This window comes from Eleutherodactylus coqui, chromosome 12 (genome assembly GCF_035609145.1).
Source record: "Eleutherodactylus coqui strain aEleCoq1 chromosome 12, aEleCoq1.hap1, whole genome shotgun sequence".
In the NCBI taxonomy this organism is placed as follows: Eukaryota; Metazoa; Chordata; class Amphibia; order Anura; family Eleutherodactylidae; genus Eleutherodactylus; species Eleutherodactylus coqui.
The window spans coordinates 73,326,438-73,345,159 of record NC_089848.1 but is presented as its reverse complement, the minus strand read 5'-3'; the positions used below and the strand labels follow the sequence as shown (position 1 = coordinate 73,345,159).

The following is an 18,722-nucleotide window of genomic DNA, read 5'->3' as shown; positions in this document are numbered from 1 at the left end:
CATATTATACTTATCACAATGTATTAATCTTGTCATGTTAAATAATTCCTGGAACTAATTTAAAATCTTGCTATTGTGCTGTTCTTGGCACCATATATAAATCTTGGTATCATGCATAATCGTTGGCATCATATAGAAGCCTACATATCATATAGAATTCTTGGTTCCATATATAAACCATGGAATCGCATATGATTTATGGCACCACTTAATTTACAATACATCATACAATTCCTATAAGAGTAAAGTATAAGGTGTTACAAATAGAGATGAGCGAGCACCAAAATGCTCGGGTGCTCGTTACTCGGGACGAAATTATCGCGATGCTCGAGGGTTCATTTCGAGTAACGAACCCCATTGAAGTCAAGGTTTTCATTTGTGAAAATCGGGGCAATTCAAGAAAGTGATGGGAACGACACAGCAACGGATAGGGCAGGCGAGGGGCTACATGTTGGGCTGCATCTCAAGTTCCCAGGTCCCACTATTAAGCCACAATAGCGGCAAGAGTGCCCCCCCCCCCTCCCAACAATTTTTACTTCTGAAAAGCCCTCATTAGCAATGCATACCTTAGCTAAGCACCACACTACCTCAAACAAAGCACAATCACTGCCTGCATGACACTCCGCTGCCACTTCTCCTGGGTTACATGCTGACCAAGCAACCCCCCCCCCCCCGCACGACTCAGTGTCCACAGCGCACACCAAACTGTCCCTGCCCAGCCTTCAGCTGCCCTCATGCCACGCCACACTCATGTCTATTTATAAGTGCGTCTGCCATGAGGAGGAACCGCAGGCACACACTGCAGAGGGTTGGCACGGCTAGGCAGCGACTGTCTTTAAAAGGGGCGGGGCGATAGTCCACAATGCTGTTCAGAAGCAATGAGAAAACCAATCCTGTGCCACCTCCATCTGAAGCTGCACACGTGGGCATAGCAATGGGGAACCTATGTGCCACACACTATTCATTCTGTCAAGGTGTCTGCATGCCCCAGTCAGACCGCGGTTTTTTATAAATAGTCACAGGCAGGTACAACTCCGCAATGGGAATTCCGTGTGCACCCACAGCATGGGTGGCTCCCTGGAACCCACCGGCGGTACATAAATGTATCCCATTGCATTGCCCATCACAGCTGAGGTAATGTCGTGCTTAATACAGGTGGGCTTCGGCCCACACTGCATGCCCCAGTCAGACTGGGGTTCTTTAGAAGTGGACACATGCAGTTACAACTCCCTGTGGACCGACAGCATGGGTGGGTGCCAGGAAGCCACCGGCGGTACATAAATATATCCCATTGCAGTGCCCAACACAGCTGATGTAACGTCAGCTGTAATGCAGGTGGGCTAAAAATTAATTTGATTACACTGTAGGCGAGGGCCCCCAAAAATTGGTGTACCAACAGTACTAATGTACGTCAGAAAAATTGCCCATGCCCAACCAAGAGGGCAGGTGAAACCCATTAATCGCTTTGGTTAATGTGGCTTAATTGGTAACTAGGCCTGGAGGCAGCCCAGTTAAAATAAAAATTGGTTGAGGTGAAAGTTTCAACGCTTTAATGAGCATTGAAACGTATAAAAATTGTTTACAAAAATTATATGACTAAGCCTTGTGGGCCTAAGAAAAATTGCCCGTTCAGCGTGATTATGTGAGGTTTCAGGAGGAGGAGCAGGAGGAGGAGGAGGAATATTATACACAGATTGATGAAGCTAAAAGGTCCACGTTTTTGATGGTGATAGAGAACAATGCTTCCATCCGCGGGTGCAGCCTACGTATTGTTTAGGTATCGCTGCTGTCCGCTGGTGGAGAAGAGAAGTCTGGGGAAATCCAGGCTTTGTTCATCTTGATGAGTGTAAGCCTGTCGGCACTGTCGGTTGACAGGCGGGTACGCTTATCTGTGATGATTCCCCCAGCCGCACTAAACACCCTCTCTGACAAGACGCTAGCCGCAGGACAAGCAAGCACCTCCAAGGCATACAGCGTGAGTTCAGGCCACGTGTCCAGCTTCGACACCCAGTAGTTGTAGGGGGCAGAGGCGTCACGGAGGACGGTCGTGCGATCGGCTACGTACTAACTCACCATCCTTTTACAGTGCTCCCGCCGACTCAGCCTTGACTGGGGAACGGTGACACAGTCTTGCTGGGGAGCCATAAAGCTGTCAAGGGCCTTAGAGAGTGTTCCCCTGCCTGTGCTGTACATGCTGCCTGATCTCCGCGCCTCCCCAGCTACCTGGCCCTCGGAACTGCGCCTTCGGCCACTAGCGCTGTTGGATGGGAATTTTACCATCAGCTTGTCCACCAGCGCCCTGTGGTATAGCATCACTCTCGAACCCCTTTCCTCTTCGGGTATGAGAGTGGAAAGGTTCTCCTTATATCATGGGTCGAGCAGTATGTACACCCAGTAATCCGTAGTGGCCAGAATGCGTGTAACGCGAGGGTCACGAGAAAGGCATCCTAACATGAAGTCAGCCATGTGTGCCAGGGTACCTGTATGCAACACATGGCTGTCCTCACTAGGAAGATCACTTTCAGGATCCTCCTCCTCCTCCTCATCAGGCCATACACGCTGAAAGGATGACAGGCAAGCAGCATGTGTACCCTCAGCAGTGGGCCAAGCTGTCTCTTCCCCCTCCTCCTCATCCTCCTCATGCTCCTCCTCCTCCTCAACGCGCTGAGATATAGACAGGAGGGTGCTCTGACTATCCAGCGACATACTGTCTTCCCCCGCCTCTGTTTCCGAGCGCAAAGCGTCTGCCTTTATGCTTTGCAGGGAACTTCTCAAGAGGCATAGCAGAGGAATGGTGACGCTAATGATTGCAGCATCGCCGCTCACCATCTGGGTAGACTCCTCAAAGTTTCCAAGGACCTGGCAGATGTCTGCCAACCAGGCCCACTCTTCTGTAAAGAATTGAGGAGGCTGACTCCCACTGCGCCGCCCATGTTGGAGTTGGTATTCCACTATAGCTCTACGCTGTTCATAGAGCCTGGCCAACATGTGGAGCGTAGAGTTCCACCGTGTGGGCACGTCGCACAGCAGTCGGTGCATTGGCAGATGAAACCGATGTTGCAGGGTGCGCAGGGTGGCAGCGTCCGTGTGGGACTTGCGGAAATGTGCGCAGAGCCGGCGCACCTTTCCGAGCAGGTCTGACAAGCGTGGGTAGCTTTTCAGAAAGCGCTGAACCAACAAATTAAAGACATGGGCCAGGCATGGCACGTGCGTGAGGCTGCCGAGCTGCAGAGCCGCCACCAGGTTACGGCCGTTGTCACACACGACCATGCCCGGTTGGAGGCTCAGCGGCGCAAGCCAGCGGTCGGTCTGCTCTGTCAGACCCTGCAGCAGTTCGTGGGCCGTGTGCCTCTTATCTCCTAAGCTGAGTAGTTTCAGCACGGCCTGCTGACGCTTGCCCACCGCTGTGTTGCCACGCCGCGCGACACCGACTGCTGGCGACGTGCTGCTGCTGACACATCTTGATTGCGAGACAGAGGTTGCGTTAGAGGAGGAGGAGGAGCGTGCTTTAGTGGAGGAAGCATACACCGCTGCAGATACCACCACCGAGCTGGGGCCCGCAATTCTGGGGGTGGGTAGGACGTGAGCGGTCCCAGGCTCTGACTCTGTCCCAGCCTCCACTAAATTCACCCAATGTGCCGTCAGGGAGATATAGTGGCCCTGCCCGCCTGTGCTTGTCCACGTGTCCGTTGTTAAGTGGACCTTGGCAGTAACCGCGTTGGTGAGGGCGCGTACAATGTTGCGGGAGACGTGGTCATGCAGGGCTGGGACGGCACATCGGGAAAAGTAGTGGCGGCTGGGAACTGAGTAGCGCGGGGCCGCCGCCGGCATCATACTTTTGAAAGACTCCGTTTCCACAACCCTATACGGCAGCATCTCCAGGCTGATAAATTTGGCTATGTGCACGTTTAACGCTTGAGCGTGCGGGTGCGTGGCGGCGTACTTGCGCTTGCACTCCAACACTTGCGCTAGCGACGGCTGGACGGTGCGCTGACAGACATCGGTGGATGGGGCCGAGGACAGCGGAGGTGAGGGTGTGGGTGCAGGCCAGGAGACGGTAGTGCCTGTGCCCTGAGAGGGGTGTTGGATCTCAGTGGCAGGTTGGGGCACAGAGGGAGAGGCAGCGGTGCAAACCGGAGGTGGTGAACGGCCTTCGTCCCACCTGGTGGGGTGCTTGGCCATCATATGTCTGTGCATGGTGGTGGTGGTGAGGCTGTTGGTGTTGGCTCCCCGGCTGATCTTGGCGCGACAAAGGTTGCACACCACTGTTCGTCGGTCGTCTGCACTCTCAGTGAAAAACTGCCAGACCTTTGAGCACCTCGGCCTCTGCAGGGTGGCATGGCGTGAGGGGGCGCTTTGGGAAACAGTTGGTGGATTATTCGGTCTGGCCCTGCCTCTACCCCTGGACACCGCACTGCCTCTTGCAACCTGCCCTGCTGCTGCCCTTGCCTCCCCCTCTGAACACCTGTCCTCAGTAGGCGTAGCAAACCAGGTGGGGTCAGTCACCTCATTGTCCTGCTGCTCTTCCTCCGAATCCTCTGTGTGCTCCTCCCTCGGACTTACTGCCCTTACTACTACCTCACTGATAGACAACTGTGTCTCATCGTCATCGGCCTCCTCACCCACTGAAAGGTCTTGAGACAGTTGCCGGAAGTCCCCAGCCTCATCCCCCGGACCCTGGGAACTTTCCAAAGGTTGGGCATCAGTCACGATAAACTCCTCTGGTGGGAGAGGAACCACTGCTGTCCAATCTGAGCAGGGGCCCGAGAACAGTTCCTGGGAGTCTGCCCGCTCCTCAGAATGTGTCATTGTAATGGAGTGAGGAGGCTGGGAGGAAGGAGGAGCAGCAGCCAGTGGATTCAGAGTTGCAGCAGTGGACGGCGCAGAACTCTGGGTGGACAATAGATTGCTGGATGCACTTTCTGCCATCCACGACAGGACCTGCTCACACTGCTCATTTTCTAATAAAGGTCTACCGCGTGGACCCATTAATTGTGAGATGAATGTGGGGATGCCAGAAACGTGCCTCTCTCCTAATCCCGCAGCAGTCGGCTGCGATACACCTGGATCAGGAGCTCGGCCTGTGCCCACACCCTGACTTGGGCCTCCGCGTCCTCGCCCGCGTCCACGTCCTCTGGGCCTACCCCTCAGCATGGGGTATTACCAGTAGTGCAGAAACAGAACGCTGTAATTAAATGTGCCGCTTATTGGCCTGTGGTTGGAGGCTGACTTCGCTTACGGAACGCCAGGAAATAATTTTGCGCAAGCCTGCTGTAACACTTAGCTGGCTGCGTATGAATTCGGAGGACTACTACACCCAGCAGAGACCTAGAACACTGAGGACAGTCACAGGCAGCCCAAATAGATTTTTTTCCCCAAATGTTTTTGCAAAGGCCCACTGCCTATATTCAATAAATATATCTCTTCTCCCTCTGCATCACCGCTACTGGCCCTGGAGTATGTCAAATAACTGCAGAGTGTTGCACTGTGGTCTGCAATACAGCGGTGATTTAACAGCCAACACAGAGCCAGGAAATAATTTTGCGCAAGCCTGCTGTAACACTTAGCTGGCTGCGTATGAATTCGGAGGACTACTACACCCAGCAGAGACCCAGAACACTGAGGACAGTCACAGGCAGCCCAAATAGATTTTTTTCCCCAAATGTTTTTGCAAAGACCCACTGCCTATATTCAATCAATATGTCTTCTGTCCCTGCCTCACAATATATGTGTTCTGTCCCTGCCTCACAATATATGTCTTCTGTCCCTGCCTCACCACTACTGGCCCTGCACTATGTCTAATTACTGCAGGGCGCAATGCTCTGCACGGCCGATATACAAAAAAAAATAAATGTGCAACACTGCAAAAAGCAGCCTCCACAGCACTGCACACGGTTAGATGTGGCCCTAAGAAGGACCGTTGGGGTTCTTGAAGCCTAAAATACTCCTAACGCTTTCCCTATAGTAGCTCCACCAAGACAGCACTTTCCCTCCTCTATGTCAGAACGCATCTGTGGCGAGCCGCGGGAGGGGCCGATTTTTATACTCGGGTGACACCTGATCCCGCCAGCCACTCACTGCAGGGGGGTGGTATAGGGCTTCAACGTCGCAGGGGGAAGTTGTAATGCCTTCCCTGTCTTTCTATTGGCCAGAAAAGCGCGCTAACGTCTCAGAGATGAAAGTGAAAGTAACCCGAACATCGCATGGTACTCGTCACGAGTAACGAGCATCTCGAACACGCTAATACTCAAACGAGTATCAAGCTCGGACGAGTACGTTCGCTCATCTCTAGTTACAAACTCTTCTTACTCTAGAACCGGAGGCGGCCTTCATCAACCTGGACAAGGTCAAGAAGGAGGTAGTGGCCAAACTGACGGAGAGCGCCACCCTGAGCTGTGAGGTCTCTGATGTCAAGACGGAGGTGAAATGGTACAAAGACGGAAAGCTAATAACCTCCAGCAAGAAACTGAGGGTGGAATCGGAGGGCAAACACCGGCGTCTGGTGGTGGAGCAGGTGGAGAAGAAAGATGCTGGAGAGTACAGCTGTGAGGCAGGTGGACAGAAGATCAACTTCAAGATGAGCGTCAAAGGTTGGTTGGATTTGTTTTAGGAGTAGAATATATGCCTGGAGTAAGCTTGTCTGCAATCTTTAACTCAAAGATGGTTTAGATGTCAACTTTTATGGACAAAGGCAATGACCCAGAGATTCACACTAAAATAGGAACCATGAAGCTTAAAGTGCACCCATCACTACATAAATAACTCCCCCCTCCTGCGATTGTAGGTGTAGATTAGATTTGGTGGACTTGGTGTAATCTACGATTTGGGTCCTGATCTTGGTATTGGGATTTATACCTGGAGCTGGATGGTGAAGAACTTGGCCCTCATAGTTCACTTCCAAGCTGATATCTTCATAGATTAATGCTTTCAATGCATATTATACTTACTCCAATGTATTAATCGTGTCATGATGTATAATTCCTGGAACCAAGTAAAACTCTTTTTATCGTGCTGTTCTCAGCACAATATATAAATCTTGGTATCCTGCATAATTATTGGCATCACATAGAAACCTTAGTGTCATATGTAATTTTTGGTTCCACATATAACTCATGGTGTCACGTATGATTTATGGCTCCACTTCATTTACAATAGATCATATAATTCCTATAAGAATAATGTAGAGTATAAGGTGTAACAACTTCCTCTTACTCCAGAACCGGAGGCGGCCTTCATCAACCAGGACAAGGTCCAGAAGGAGGTGGTGGCCAAACTGACGGAGAGCGCCACCCTGAGCTGTGAGGTCTCTGATGTAAAGATGGAGGTAAAATGGTACAAAGACGGGAAACTAATCACCTCTAGCAAGAAACTGAAGATGGAGACTGACAGTAAACATCGACGTCTGGTTGTGGAGCAGGTAGAGAAGAAGGATGCTGGAGAGTACACCTGTGAGGCGGCTGGACAGAAGATCAACTTTAAGTTCAGCATCAAAGGTTAGTTGGGTTTCTGTTGACTGGTTTTGAGGACTGTAGAGATGGTGACCCTGGAGTCACTGCCATAAAAACATTAGTCTAATTAATTTATAGAAGACTGAACAATTCTCATAAGAATAATGCATAAGGTTCAAAAATTTCTTCTTAATCTAGAACCAGAGCCGGCCTTCATCAACCAAGACAAAATCCAGAAGGAGGTGGTGGCCAAACTGACGGAGAGCGCCACCCTGAGCTGTGAGGTCTCTGATGTGAAGATGGAGGTAAAATGGTACAAGGACGGGAAGCTGATTACCTCCAGCAAGAAACTGAGGGTGGAGACTGAGGGCAAATATCAGCGTATGGTTGTGGAACAGGTGGAGAAGAAAGACGCTGGAGAGTATAGCTGTGAGGCGGGTGGACAGAAGATCAACTTCAAGATCAGCGTCAAAGGTTAGTCGAGTTTCTACTGGCTGATCTTGGAAGTAATAGAGATGTTGTCCCTGGAATGATCTTCATGAGAAGCATCAGTGCATATGATGGCAAATGATCACTGACACAGAAGATTTGGGATTTATATGTCAGTTATTATGGTCAAAGAGAATGATCAAGAGGTTCTCACTAAAATAAGAACCAAATACCTTTAAGTGCATACATCACTTCAATAATAGCTCCTCCTGCTGCAGCTGTAGATGTGGATTAGATGTGTAAAAGACATACATGTTAGGTATAATCTTCAGATTTTAGGTCTCTGCTTCACGTCAGTGGTTTCTGTACATTTTCTCTTTTCATTCCTGCTGATTGGGTGGCTCATCCTGTTGTGATGTCCATGTTGGTCAGTTTGCCCTGGGCCAATCAGATGTCACCTCCCTATTGCCCCTCCTACTTTTTCACAGCATTAGACTCACACAGAGAGAAGTCTTGACAGAGAGAGAGAAGCTGCAGCTGCATCCTCCTCCCTCCTCCCCTCTCACAGCATGCAGCTCACAGACACAGAGAAGCTCTGTAACTACGCCTCCCTCCTTCACCCTGCCGACTATTTTCTATATTTCTGTGCTAATTCTATAGGCAGGGAGAGTAGAAACACAGGCTGCTGGGAGATGAAGAGGATGACACTATAATAAGATACCATATATTATAAAGCTTCATATGTTCACATGTGCTGTTGAGTTATGCAAAAAGATCAGATGACCATTGCACTTCAGTTACAGCAGTATATTATCATCAGATTTGTTTTATGTGGAAGATAATATGAGGTTTTTAGGATACTCAACAGCCTACACTACAGCTCAGCAAGTGCTAAACTAGTCAAAAACTGTGAGAGAGATAAACAATCCAAGAAGACCCTTCCAGTACTCTCAGAGACCCTCCTCCAAGTGTCCTCATTAGTCCTTGTGGTAAAGGCCAAGCACCTTTCTCAGAATGGTCTTCTCTACTAGTAGACTCTGTAGTTACATGAATTTGGATTGTGTACCCCATAACAATATCTCAAGACACTTTAAGGAGTTTGTCCAGAGTCAGAAAAACATGGCCGCTTTCCTCCAAAAACAGCATCAAACTTGTCCACAGGTGGTAAGTGGTATGGCAGTTTAGCTTCATTCACTTCAGCGAGGCTGAGCTGCAATACAAAACACAGCTTGTCGACAGGTGTAGCGCTGTTCCTGGGAGAAATCAGCCAGACAAACTATTTATGGAGGGTATCATAAAGTAATGTGAAGGTTCTCTTCTTGTATTATTTGACATGTTTCCCTGCAGAACGATAAAGGTTTGTACAAACGTGATGTCACTTTGTCATTTTGAGGAATTGTTTGAAGAATGATGAAAAAATGATTATAGAATGAGGATGTAATGTAGCAAAATGTGGAGAGAGTGCAGGAGTTTGAATACTTTGTAAACGTTCTCTGTATTACAATGTATACATAAAACTCGGTGATAAGACAATATGCAGTAACCTGCTGAGCTTCCATAGTGGTGACTCTACATCATCATCTCTCTTGTGTATTTCACTGTAGAACCAGAGCCGGCCTTTATCAACCAGGATAAAGTCCAGAAGGAGGTGATGGCCAAAGTGACAGAGAGCACCGCTCTGAGCTGTGAGGTCTCTGAGGGCAAGACAGAGGTGAAGTGGTACAAGGACGGAAAGCTGATCACCTCCAGCAAGAAACTGAGGGTGGAATCGGAGGGCAAACATCGGCGTTTGGTTGTGGAGCAGGTGGAGAAGAAAGATGCCGGAGAGTACAGCTGTGAAGCAGGCGGACAGAAGATCAACTTCAAGATGAGCGTCAAAGGTTAGATTGCAATTGGTTACTCCACCTTAAGCAGGTTTGCTCTCAAAATATAGCATTGGTCTACTCACGCCACACACTTTAGATCATATACTTGAGATCTGGACCAGTTATGGGTACTCTGCATGAGATTTAGACCATGTGTGGATACTTCATATCAGATCAAGACCATGTCTGGGTACTCTACTGGAGATCTGTGCCATATTTGGGTACTGTACTACAACTCTGAACCATGTGTTAGTACTCTACTGAAGATCTGGGCCACGTATGGGTAATCTCCTGAGTTTCTAGATCATGTGTGGTTATGGTATTGTAGCTGTGGACCATGTGTGGGTACAGTACTGAAAGTCAGGGTCATGTGCAGGTAGTGAACTGAAAATCTGGGCTATGTGTGGGCACTCCACTCGGCCTCTGTGCCATGTGTAGGTACTGTACTGAAGATGTGGCCATGTGTTAGTATCCAACTGAAGATCTGGGACATGTGTGAATATTCCTGTATAAGATGTAGGCCATGTGTTAGTATCCAACTGAAGCTTTGGAACCAGTGTGGGTACTTTTACTGAAGAACTAGGCCGTATGCGGGTACTCAGCTACGTCTCTGGGCCAAGTGTAGGTACTGCTCTGAGGCTCTGGACCATGGGTGAGTACCATACTAAAGCCTTGTGCCATGTTTGAATACCTAACTGAAGTAGTGGACAAAGTGTGGGCACTGTACTGAAGATCTGGTCCATGTGTGAGTACTGAGGTTCCAAGCCGTGTGTGGATGCTCTTGTAGGGCTCTGGGCCATGTGTGAATACTCAGCTGGGGCTCTGTGCCATGTGTGGGAACTGTATTGAAACTTTGTGCCATGCGTGGCTACTCTACTAAATCTCTGGGCCATGTATGGGTACTGTAATGAACTCTGGGCCATGTGTGGGATCCACGGGTTGACCATCCAGATTCTCTATAAATCATAGAGACCCTGACATCACAAGGCTGGACAAAATATGATTGACCTGAGTCCTGCTATAACTGATAATTACAGTGACTTATGTTCTGCCTTTTCACCTACTGCATAGAATTCAAGGGGATCCCTCTGATGGGTTCAGCAAGAATTGCTCAACAACATTCTTACTCAGCTGTTTCCATATCTGTAATTCACAATATAAGAGGGTGATCACACATGCAGGCACTTCACCACCAGGAATGGGGGCTCCACCACTATTAGGATCTACTGAGAGATCTAGCGAATATGCTATAAATCTTTGGTCAGAATGCACTTTATCTATTTTTTATTATCTTCAATAAGACTCCTAATTGCATTCTTCTCTTTTAGAGCCTGAACCAGCCTTCACCAACCAGGACAAAGTCAAGAAAGAAATCCAAGCCACCTTAACAGAGAGCGCCACCCTGAGCTGTGAGGTCTCTGATGGCAAGACAGAGGTGAAATGGTACAAGGATGGGAAACTGATCACCTCCAGCAAGAAACTGAAGGTGGAGACTGAGGGCAAATATCGGCGTCTGGTGGTGGAGCAGGTGGAGAAGAAAGACGCAGGAGAGTACAGCTGTGAAGCGGGCGGACAGAAGATTAACTTCAAGATGAGCGTCAAAGGTTAGATTACAATGGGTTACCCCACCTTAAACAGCTTTGCTTTCAAAATATAACATTGATCTACTCTTGGTCATGCCACACACTCTTGGTGATGCACTGAAGATCTAGACGAGTTATGTGTACTCCATATGCAATCAGGTCCATGTCTGGGTACTCGACTGAAGATCTGGGCAATGTTTGGGTACTGTACTACAACTCTGAACCATATCACAGTACTCTACTGAAGATCTAGGCCATGCTTGGGTAATCTCATGAGTTTCTAGACCATGTGTGGTTATGGTACTGAAGTTGTGGACCATGTGTAGATACTGTACTGAAAGTCAGGGCCATGTGCAGGTAGAAAACTTAAAATCTGGGCTATGTGTGGGCACTCCACTTGGCCTCTGTGCCATTTGTAGGTACTGTACTGAAGATGTAGGCCATGTGCTAGTATCCAACTGAAGATCTGGGTCATGTGTGAGTACTTTACTGAAGCTTTGGAACATGTGTGGGTACACTACTAAAAATCTAGGCCATGTGTGGGTACTGCACTGAGGCTCTGGACCATGGGTGAGTGCCATACTAAAGCCTTGGGCCATGTTTGGACACTGAACTGAAGTAGTGGACAATGTGTGAGTACTGTACTGAAGATCTGGTCCATGTGTGAGTACTCTACTGAGGCTCCAGGCCATGTGTGGATGCTCATGTAGGGCTTTGGGCCATGTGTGAGTACTATGCTGAAACTGTGTGGGAACTCTACTGAGGTTATGGGCCATGTGTGGGAACTCTACTGAGGCTATGGGCCATGTGTGGGTACTATAATGAACTCTTTGCCATGTGTGGGTACTGTAATGAACCCTGGGCCATGTGTGGGATCTACGGGTTGACCATTGAGATTCTCTGTAAATGAGGAGACCCTGACATCACTAGGCTGGACAAAATATGATTGACTTGAGTCCTGCTGTAACTGATAATCACAGTGACTTATGTCCTGCCTTTTGACCTACTTCATAGAATTCGAGGTGACCCCTCTGATGGGTTCAGCATGGTTATTTTCTTGCTTAGAACCTCAAATAAAATCTTCAATAGAATTGCTCAACAACATTCTTACTCAGCTGTTTCCATATCTGTCATTCACTAAATTAGGGCGACCACACATGCAGGCACTTCACCACCAGGAATAGGGGCTCCTCCACTATCAGGATCTACTGAGAGATCTAGTGAATATGCCATAAATCTTTGGTCAGAATGCACTTTATCTAATTTTTTATTATCTTCAATAAGACTCCTAATTGCGTTCTTCTCTTTTAGAGCCTGAACCGGCCTTCACCAACCAGGACAAAGTCAAGAAAGAAATCCAAGCTGCCTTAACAGAGAGCACCACTCTGAGTTGTGAGGTCTCTGAGGGCAAAACGGAAGTGAAATGGTACAAGGATGGGAAACTGATCACCTCCAGCAAGAAACTGAAGGTGGAGACTGAGGGCAAATATCGGCGCCTGGTGGTGGAGCAGGTGGAGAAGAAAGATGCCGGAGAGTACAGCTGTGAAGCGGGCGGACAGAAGATCAACTTCAAGATGAGCATCAAAGGTGAACATCAGCTTTATCTGAACATTTACAATTTTAGCACCATGTTTTTATCCTAGAGGATATCTTACAATGTTTTGTTTGTGTTTAAGCACACCATTAGTATTAAGTCATCCTGGAGTCGTTTCTATGTTGTTAAAATTCCCTTTCCTTATTGTAGCTCCTCACCATTGTATGGGTTCTTTAGACTCTTCTTTTTCTCTTTTTGGAAGGTGCTGATTGTACCTCCTGAAATTACAAGCAATTGCCTCCTTACACTGGTTCATTTGTAGAACCTTTAATTAGTTGGAGGAGTCAACAAAAGGTTTTGGTTGGACTGTGGTACTAATAAGACCCCATACTTTTACAGCTTCTGTTGGTTTCCATCAGCTTAATTACTCCAGGAAGACCAAGATAACAGTAAACTTCAGTGTATCCTATTAACCCTTTATCCTTTGTGAGCACCATAGCCCCTTTGTTCTTGTGATTCCTGCTGATCCATCCTTGATAATCCTCCCCTTCAATCTAAAAAGTTATTTGAGAATAAAGATACATTTTCAGTTGAAGGTGATATTTTTTTTTATTGAGATCATATGATCCTGTGTTATGGGGTTGAACAACAGTGGATGCCAGGAAGGGGCGAATACTATTTTCCTAGCAGTATACATTTTTCTTTATATATTATCTCATCATCGACATACATGTCGTAACACATACTACATTGTTGCTCAGCCTTCTTGTACAGGCAGAAATTCCATTCCCATCATCCATAGTACTGTAGTTATCTAATGTACCCTTCTTTTTTGAACTATTGTTTTCTTCATGATCCTCATCCATAACAGCAGGCTAAGTTTCCTAATATCCGTTCTACACAGTTTCTTTCTCACTTCGGTTTGCAGCAGCTTGTACACTTGTGATGATATTAGGGTGGTTCTCCTGCACGATTCCTTCCTCACATTCTGAACCCTCAAAAGTATAAGGGAAATAAAATTTATTTTTTTTCAGAGCCAGCCTTCATCCACCAGGACAAGATCCAGAAGGAGGTGGCAGCTGTCATAAAGGAGAGCGCCATCCTGAGCTGCGAGGTGTCCGAGAGCAAGACGGAAGTGAAATGGTACAAGGATGGGAAGCTGATCACCTCCAGCAAGAAACTAAGGGTGGAGACTGAGGGAAAATATCGGCGTCTGGTTGTGGAGCAGGTGGAGAAGAAAGATGCCGGAGAGTACATCTGTGAGGCGGATGGACAGAAGATCAACTTCAAGATCAGCGTTAAAGGTGAGAGGACAGCCCTTGACTTTGCAATGAGATGTTTAGAAGGTTCATGCACAGATAAAAGTAGAATCAGACCTGTAGAACATCAGCCGTCTTTCTCCAGTCGTTCTGTCGTAGACTTATTCTTTAGCAAATTTAACACTTTGATTTTTTACTTTAGAATCGGAAGCCAAGTTCTTGAAGAAGTCTGAACAGAAAGAAGCGGTCACTGTACAAGAGCATGAGGACATCACCCTGCAGACCTCTGTCCACCCCCATAACGCTCAAGTCAAATGGCTTAAAGATGGTGCTGAGCTGAGCACTTCTAAAAAGTACCAATTATCTGCAGATGGTGCATCCAGAACTCTGGTTGTGAAAACTGCAGAAGGCAAAGACAGTGCCGTATACACCTGCATCACTGGTAGTGACAAGCAGGAATTCCAAGTACAAGTCAAAGGTTAGACATTTTCCTGCGGTGGAGCCCGGATGCCTTCTTCTATGTCTTGTCTGAATTTCTCTCTTATTCTTCCTTCTCATCAGAAATCCCAGTGAAGTTTGCAAAGAAGCTGGAGGCCATAACAGGAGAAATTGGCTCATCTATTACATTGACCTGTGAGCTGAGCCAGGCCAAGGGGAATGTGGTCTGGAAGAAAAATGGAGAAGAGATCAAGCCAAGCAAGCACATCCAGATCCAGTCTGAGGGAAGCAAACGCTCCCTAACGATCTCCAAACTGAAGGCAGAAGATGGAGGGGAGTATTCCTGTGAATCCCGTGATGAGAAAACCATTGCGCAGCTCACAACCAAAGGTAACAGGAATGTTATTACATATTACTTCTGTCCGCAGTTATGGATATTGGTGGCCTTCGGACTTGGGAAAACCTATCCTCTTCTGAATCGACCCAGATTTACATGTTCAGTGCTTCCCACTGTCTAAGCCACATTGATGACACACATTGTGTGACAGAATACATGACCATAGATGCAACATTTGCGTGATTTAATACGTTTCACTTGTATGTCCAAAGTCAGAGTCTTGCAGGCTTCAATGTGTTTTATACTCTCTCATGCATATGGACATCTCGAAGCACCTGCTATGTGTCTAGGAAGCGGTATAGCTTCTAATGTCTAATTGATCAGTAATCACCTAAGATGTATCAACCACCTTTCAGTACAGATATTATCCCCTAATCTTGTTATCCTATGTTCTATAGCTCCGCGGGTGGTAAAATTCGCTGCAGAACTGAGTAATGTGGTGATGGAGGAAGGCTCAGAGGCCACATTTAAATGCACCGTATTCCCAGATGATGCTGAGGTGACCTGGTACAGAAATGGCGCCAAGATAGAAAAGAGCAATAAATACAAGTTCAGTAAGAAAGGAGCTGTCCACAGCCTGAGCATAAGCAACCTGACACTGCAGGATGCCGCTGAAATTACCGCAGATGCTGAAGGGGTGAAAACCACTGCCAACCTGAAGGTCCGAGGTAAGAGTGACCATGTATAGGCCAGATAGACTATGTGCAAGCTAAGTAGACTATGTAGAGTCCAGATACTGAAGACAATATACCTCATAGATGGCCTATATACAGAGCGGATAGTCTATGTACAGCCCAGATAAACTACAGTATGTTCAGGCCATAAACTGGAGACTATACCTGATATACTATCAGATATAGACTAAATACAGACTATATAGATTATGTAGCAGGTATAGTCTTCATTTTTTGGCCTGTACATACTGGAGACTATCTGGGTTCCATATAGTTTATCTATTCTGTATATGCTCTATGTACAACCCAGATAGACTTCAGTATGTACAGGTCAGATAGACTATATACAGGTCACATAGACTATAAACAAAGCAGATAGTCTATGTACATGTCAAATAGTCTCTCTGACCTGTACATACTGTAGTCTATATGGACTGTATTTAGTCTACTTGCCTTTTATATAGTCCATTTTGCTTGTAAATATACTACAGTATCTGGACTTTATATAGTCTTTCTGGCCTGTATACAGTCTGTCTGAGCTTGACATAGTTCATCTGCCCTCTATGTATACTAATTGGTCTGTATATAGTCTATGTACATAACGGATACATTACATGGAAGGCACATAGACGATTTCTAAAGTGCTGCGAAATAAGTTATTATTAATAGTGTTATTATTGTTAGTTTTATTATATACGGAGAAATAGACTACAGACCAAACATACCATGTACTGACCATATTGGTTATGTATAGGCCAGATACTGTAGACCATATATAGGCCAGATAGATAACATACAGCACGGATATACTATGTACAGGCCAGATAGACTATATGGAAGCCATATGGACTATGTACACACCATGGTAGGTACTCACCAACAGAATACAGTAAGATTTAACATAGTTGTCACCTGTCTACTCTCTATCTCCCACAATTTGTGCATGAAGAACCTCAACGAAAAGACTCTTACTCATAGTAGTGGGGAGCTCACCCACTCAAACTTTCTAAAGTCTTAATTCCATCATTTATTGGGTCTGAGTTTTTGCTTTTGTGTCACTGGTTTTGATCCATTAACTCATCAGTCTGACCCCTCACATGTGACTTTCTTGTATAGAGGCCCCAGTGCTGTTTAAGAAGAAGTTAGAAGCTGTCACCGTGGAAGAGAGGCAAACTGTCCGCCTGGAGACTGAACTCTCCAAACCTTCCAAAGAGATTAAATGGATGAAGAATGGCGTTGTCCTACAGTCTGGTAACAACATTGAGATCAAATCTGAAGGGTGCAAGCAGATCATCATCTTCAAGAATGTCACATTTGCTGACCGTGGACTGTATGCCTGCGAGACCCTGGATGACTCCACACAAGCCAAGCTCAACGTCGAGAGTAAGTATCTCTGTGTAGGGAAGATTTATTATCCATCTGGGACATTAGCTATAATGTCCTTATATAGACTGACCGCCCAAAACTTAGTTTTTCTGCATTTGATACTGAGCTGTGTTCATTTAGAGGGTCTTTTTAACGTCCTCATAACCTTCATATGACTATTCACATCTTATATTTCTTATGCAGTTTTAGGGGCAGATTGTGCCATATAAAATGATTCCAAGAGATCTGATTGCCATTGCAAAATGTAGTTATGATGTTGTTATGGTTGATGGGGCAGAATCTAATACACACAATAGGGGGGAAAGAGTTGAATCGGGAATAACTGAAGAAGCCGTGCACCACCTGGTCCTAGACAAAGTCCCTAAAACTTCTGTTGTGCCTTGTCCTCAGTGCGGCAGATAAAGCTGGTCAGAGGTCTCCGGGATGTGGAGGTCCGTGAGAAAGATTCAGCCACCTTTGAACTGGAGCTCTCACATGAAGATGTTGAAGGGTCATGGATGAAGGATGGGTTGAAGATTAAACCCTCAGAAACATGCAAAATTATAGTGAATGGCAAAAAGCATAGACTCCTCTTTTCATCAGTGAAGCAGGAAGATGCTGGATCTGTGTCCTTCAAATCCGAAGGAATCCAGACCTCGGCCAAACTCATTGTTAAAGGTAAGGTCAATGACTTTATCATGAAGAACGCTCCAGTTTCATGCAGGTCTGATATGAGTCAGACTCCTGTCACCATGTGTCCAAAGTCTTGTCTACTCCGGCCACACAGGATGGACTACTAGTTTTCCCTTAAGCACCATTGTCAGACTCTACCAGCCTCCAAAGCTTCATTTATCTTCATTGTGCCATTATAGACATCTCCAGATGTTCTTGTCTAGCTGAAGGAAAGAATGCAAATTTTAGCCCCTGCAGAAAGTTCTTAAGCTTCAGCCAAGTAGAGGACAATGGGATATGTAGGGCAAAACCATTCACATGAGGGAAACTTTTGGAATAAGTGGAGCTTTGTGGCTGGTCAAAACTGGATTCTCATTTTTTGCCTGGAGTTGTTTCTTAAGATATGTACAAAATGAAAAATTCATGTTACATTGTGGATCTGGGGTAGGAAATAATAATATGGATGGCTCATTCTACTCCCCTGTCACTGTTGAAGACCAAGATGTGATGTGGATATAAGAAACAGACACATTGAAAATGAACTCGATACCATCTGCTCATGTGGTGTCATCTGTGATGGGTCTATATACATAACCATTACATGTATAGAGGTGTAAATTTTGGAGACTAAAGCCTAAACAGTGCCATACAACATACAATAACAATGTTATGGTAACCCGAAAAAACAGTGTCACACAACCCACAAATAACAGTGATATGTGACCTCCCCAAATAATAGTGTCCTTCTACCCGCAAATGGTAGATGGAAAAATGCATCTGCAGCACCAACTATTGGAAGGCAGCTTGCCTATAAGTCAATGTCCGACCTATTAACATGCCTTGCAACTAGACTAAGGGTCTTTTTACATGGGACAACAGTCGGGTATTTCAGTAGCCAACAGGCGTCCCAGCGATATTTACTGCTGTGCTTATACACAGGAGCGAGGAACGCTTAGTGAATAGCTACAGATTGAGCCAATTCATGGATGAACAATGGCCTGTTTATAAAGGCCGATCACTTGATTTTTATGCCTGCCGAAACTGATCGACGAATTAAT

At 46.4% G+C, this 18,722-nt stretch overlaps 1 protein-coding gene across 10 annotated transcripts in view; it reads left to right on the top strand.

Moving 5' to 3' along the window:
* The window catches only part of OBSCN (obscurin, cytoskeletal calmodulin and titin-interacting RhoGEF), a 281,462-nt gene that overhangs the window by 49,398 nt on the left and 213,342 nt on the right, over window positions 1–18,722 (top strand). For all 10 annotated transcript variants that reach the window (XM_066585186.1, XM_066585185.1, XM_066585191.1 and 7 more), the window contains exons 11-22: window positions 6,315–6,590; window positions 7,218–7,493; window positions 7,647–7,922; window positions 9,482–9,757; window positions 11,071–11,346; window positions 12,637–12,912; window positions 13,894–14,163; window positions 14,321–14,596; window positions 14,680–14,946; window positions 15,352–15,621; window positions 16,744–17,010; window positions 17,404–17,670. In XM_066585186.1, coding sequence (XP_066441283.1) covers window positions 6,315–6,590; window positions 7,218–7,493; window positions 7,647–7,922; window positions 9,482–9,757; window positions 11,071–11,346; window positions 12,637–12,912; window positions 13,894–14,163; window positions 14,321–14,596; window positions 14,680–14,946; window positions 15,352–15,621; window positions 16,744–17,010; window positions 17,404–17,670 — 3,273 coding nt within the window. The remainder of the gene's footprint in view (window positions 1–6,314; window positions 6,591–7,217; window positions 7,494–7,646; window positions 7,923–9,481; window positions 9,758–11,070; window positions 11,347–12,636; window positions 12,913–13,893; window positions 14,164–14,320; window positions 14,597–14,679; window positions 14,947–15,351; window positions 15,622–16,743; window positions 17,011–17,403; window positions 17,671–18,722) is intronic.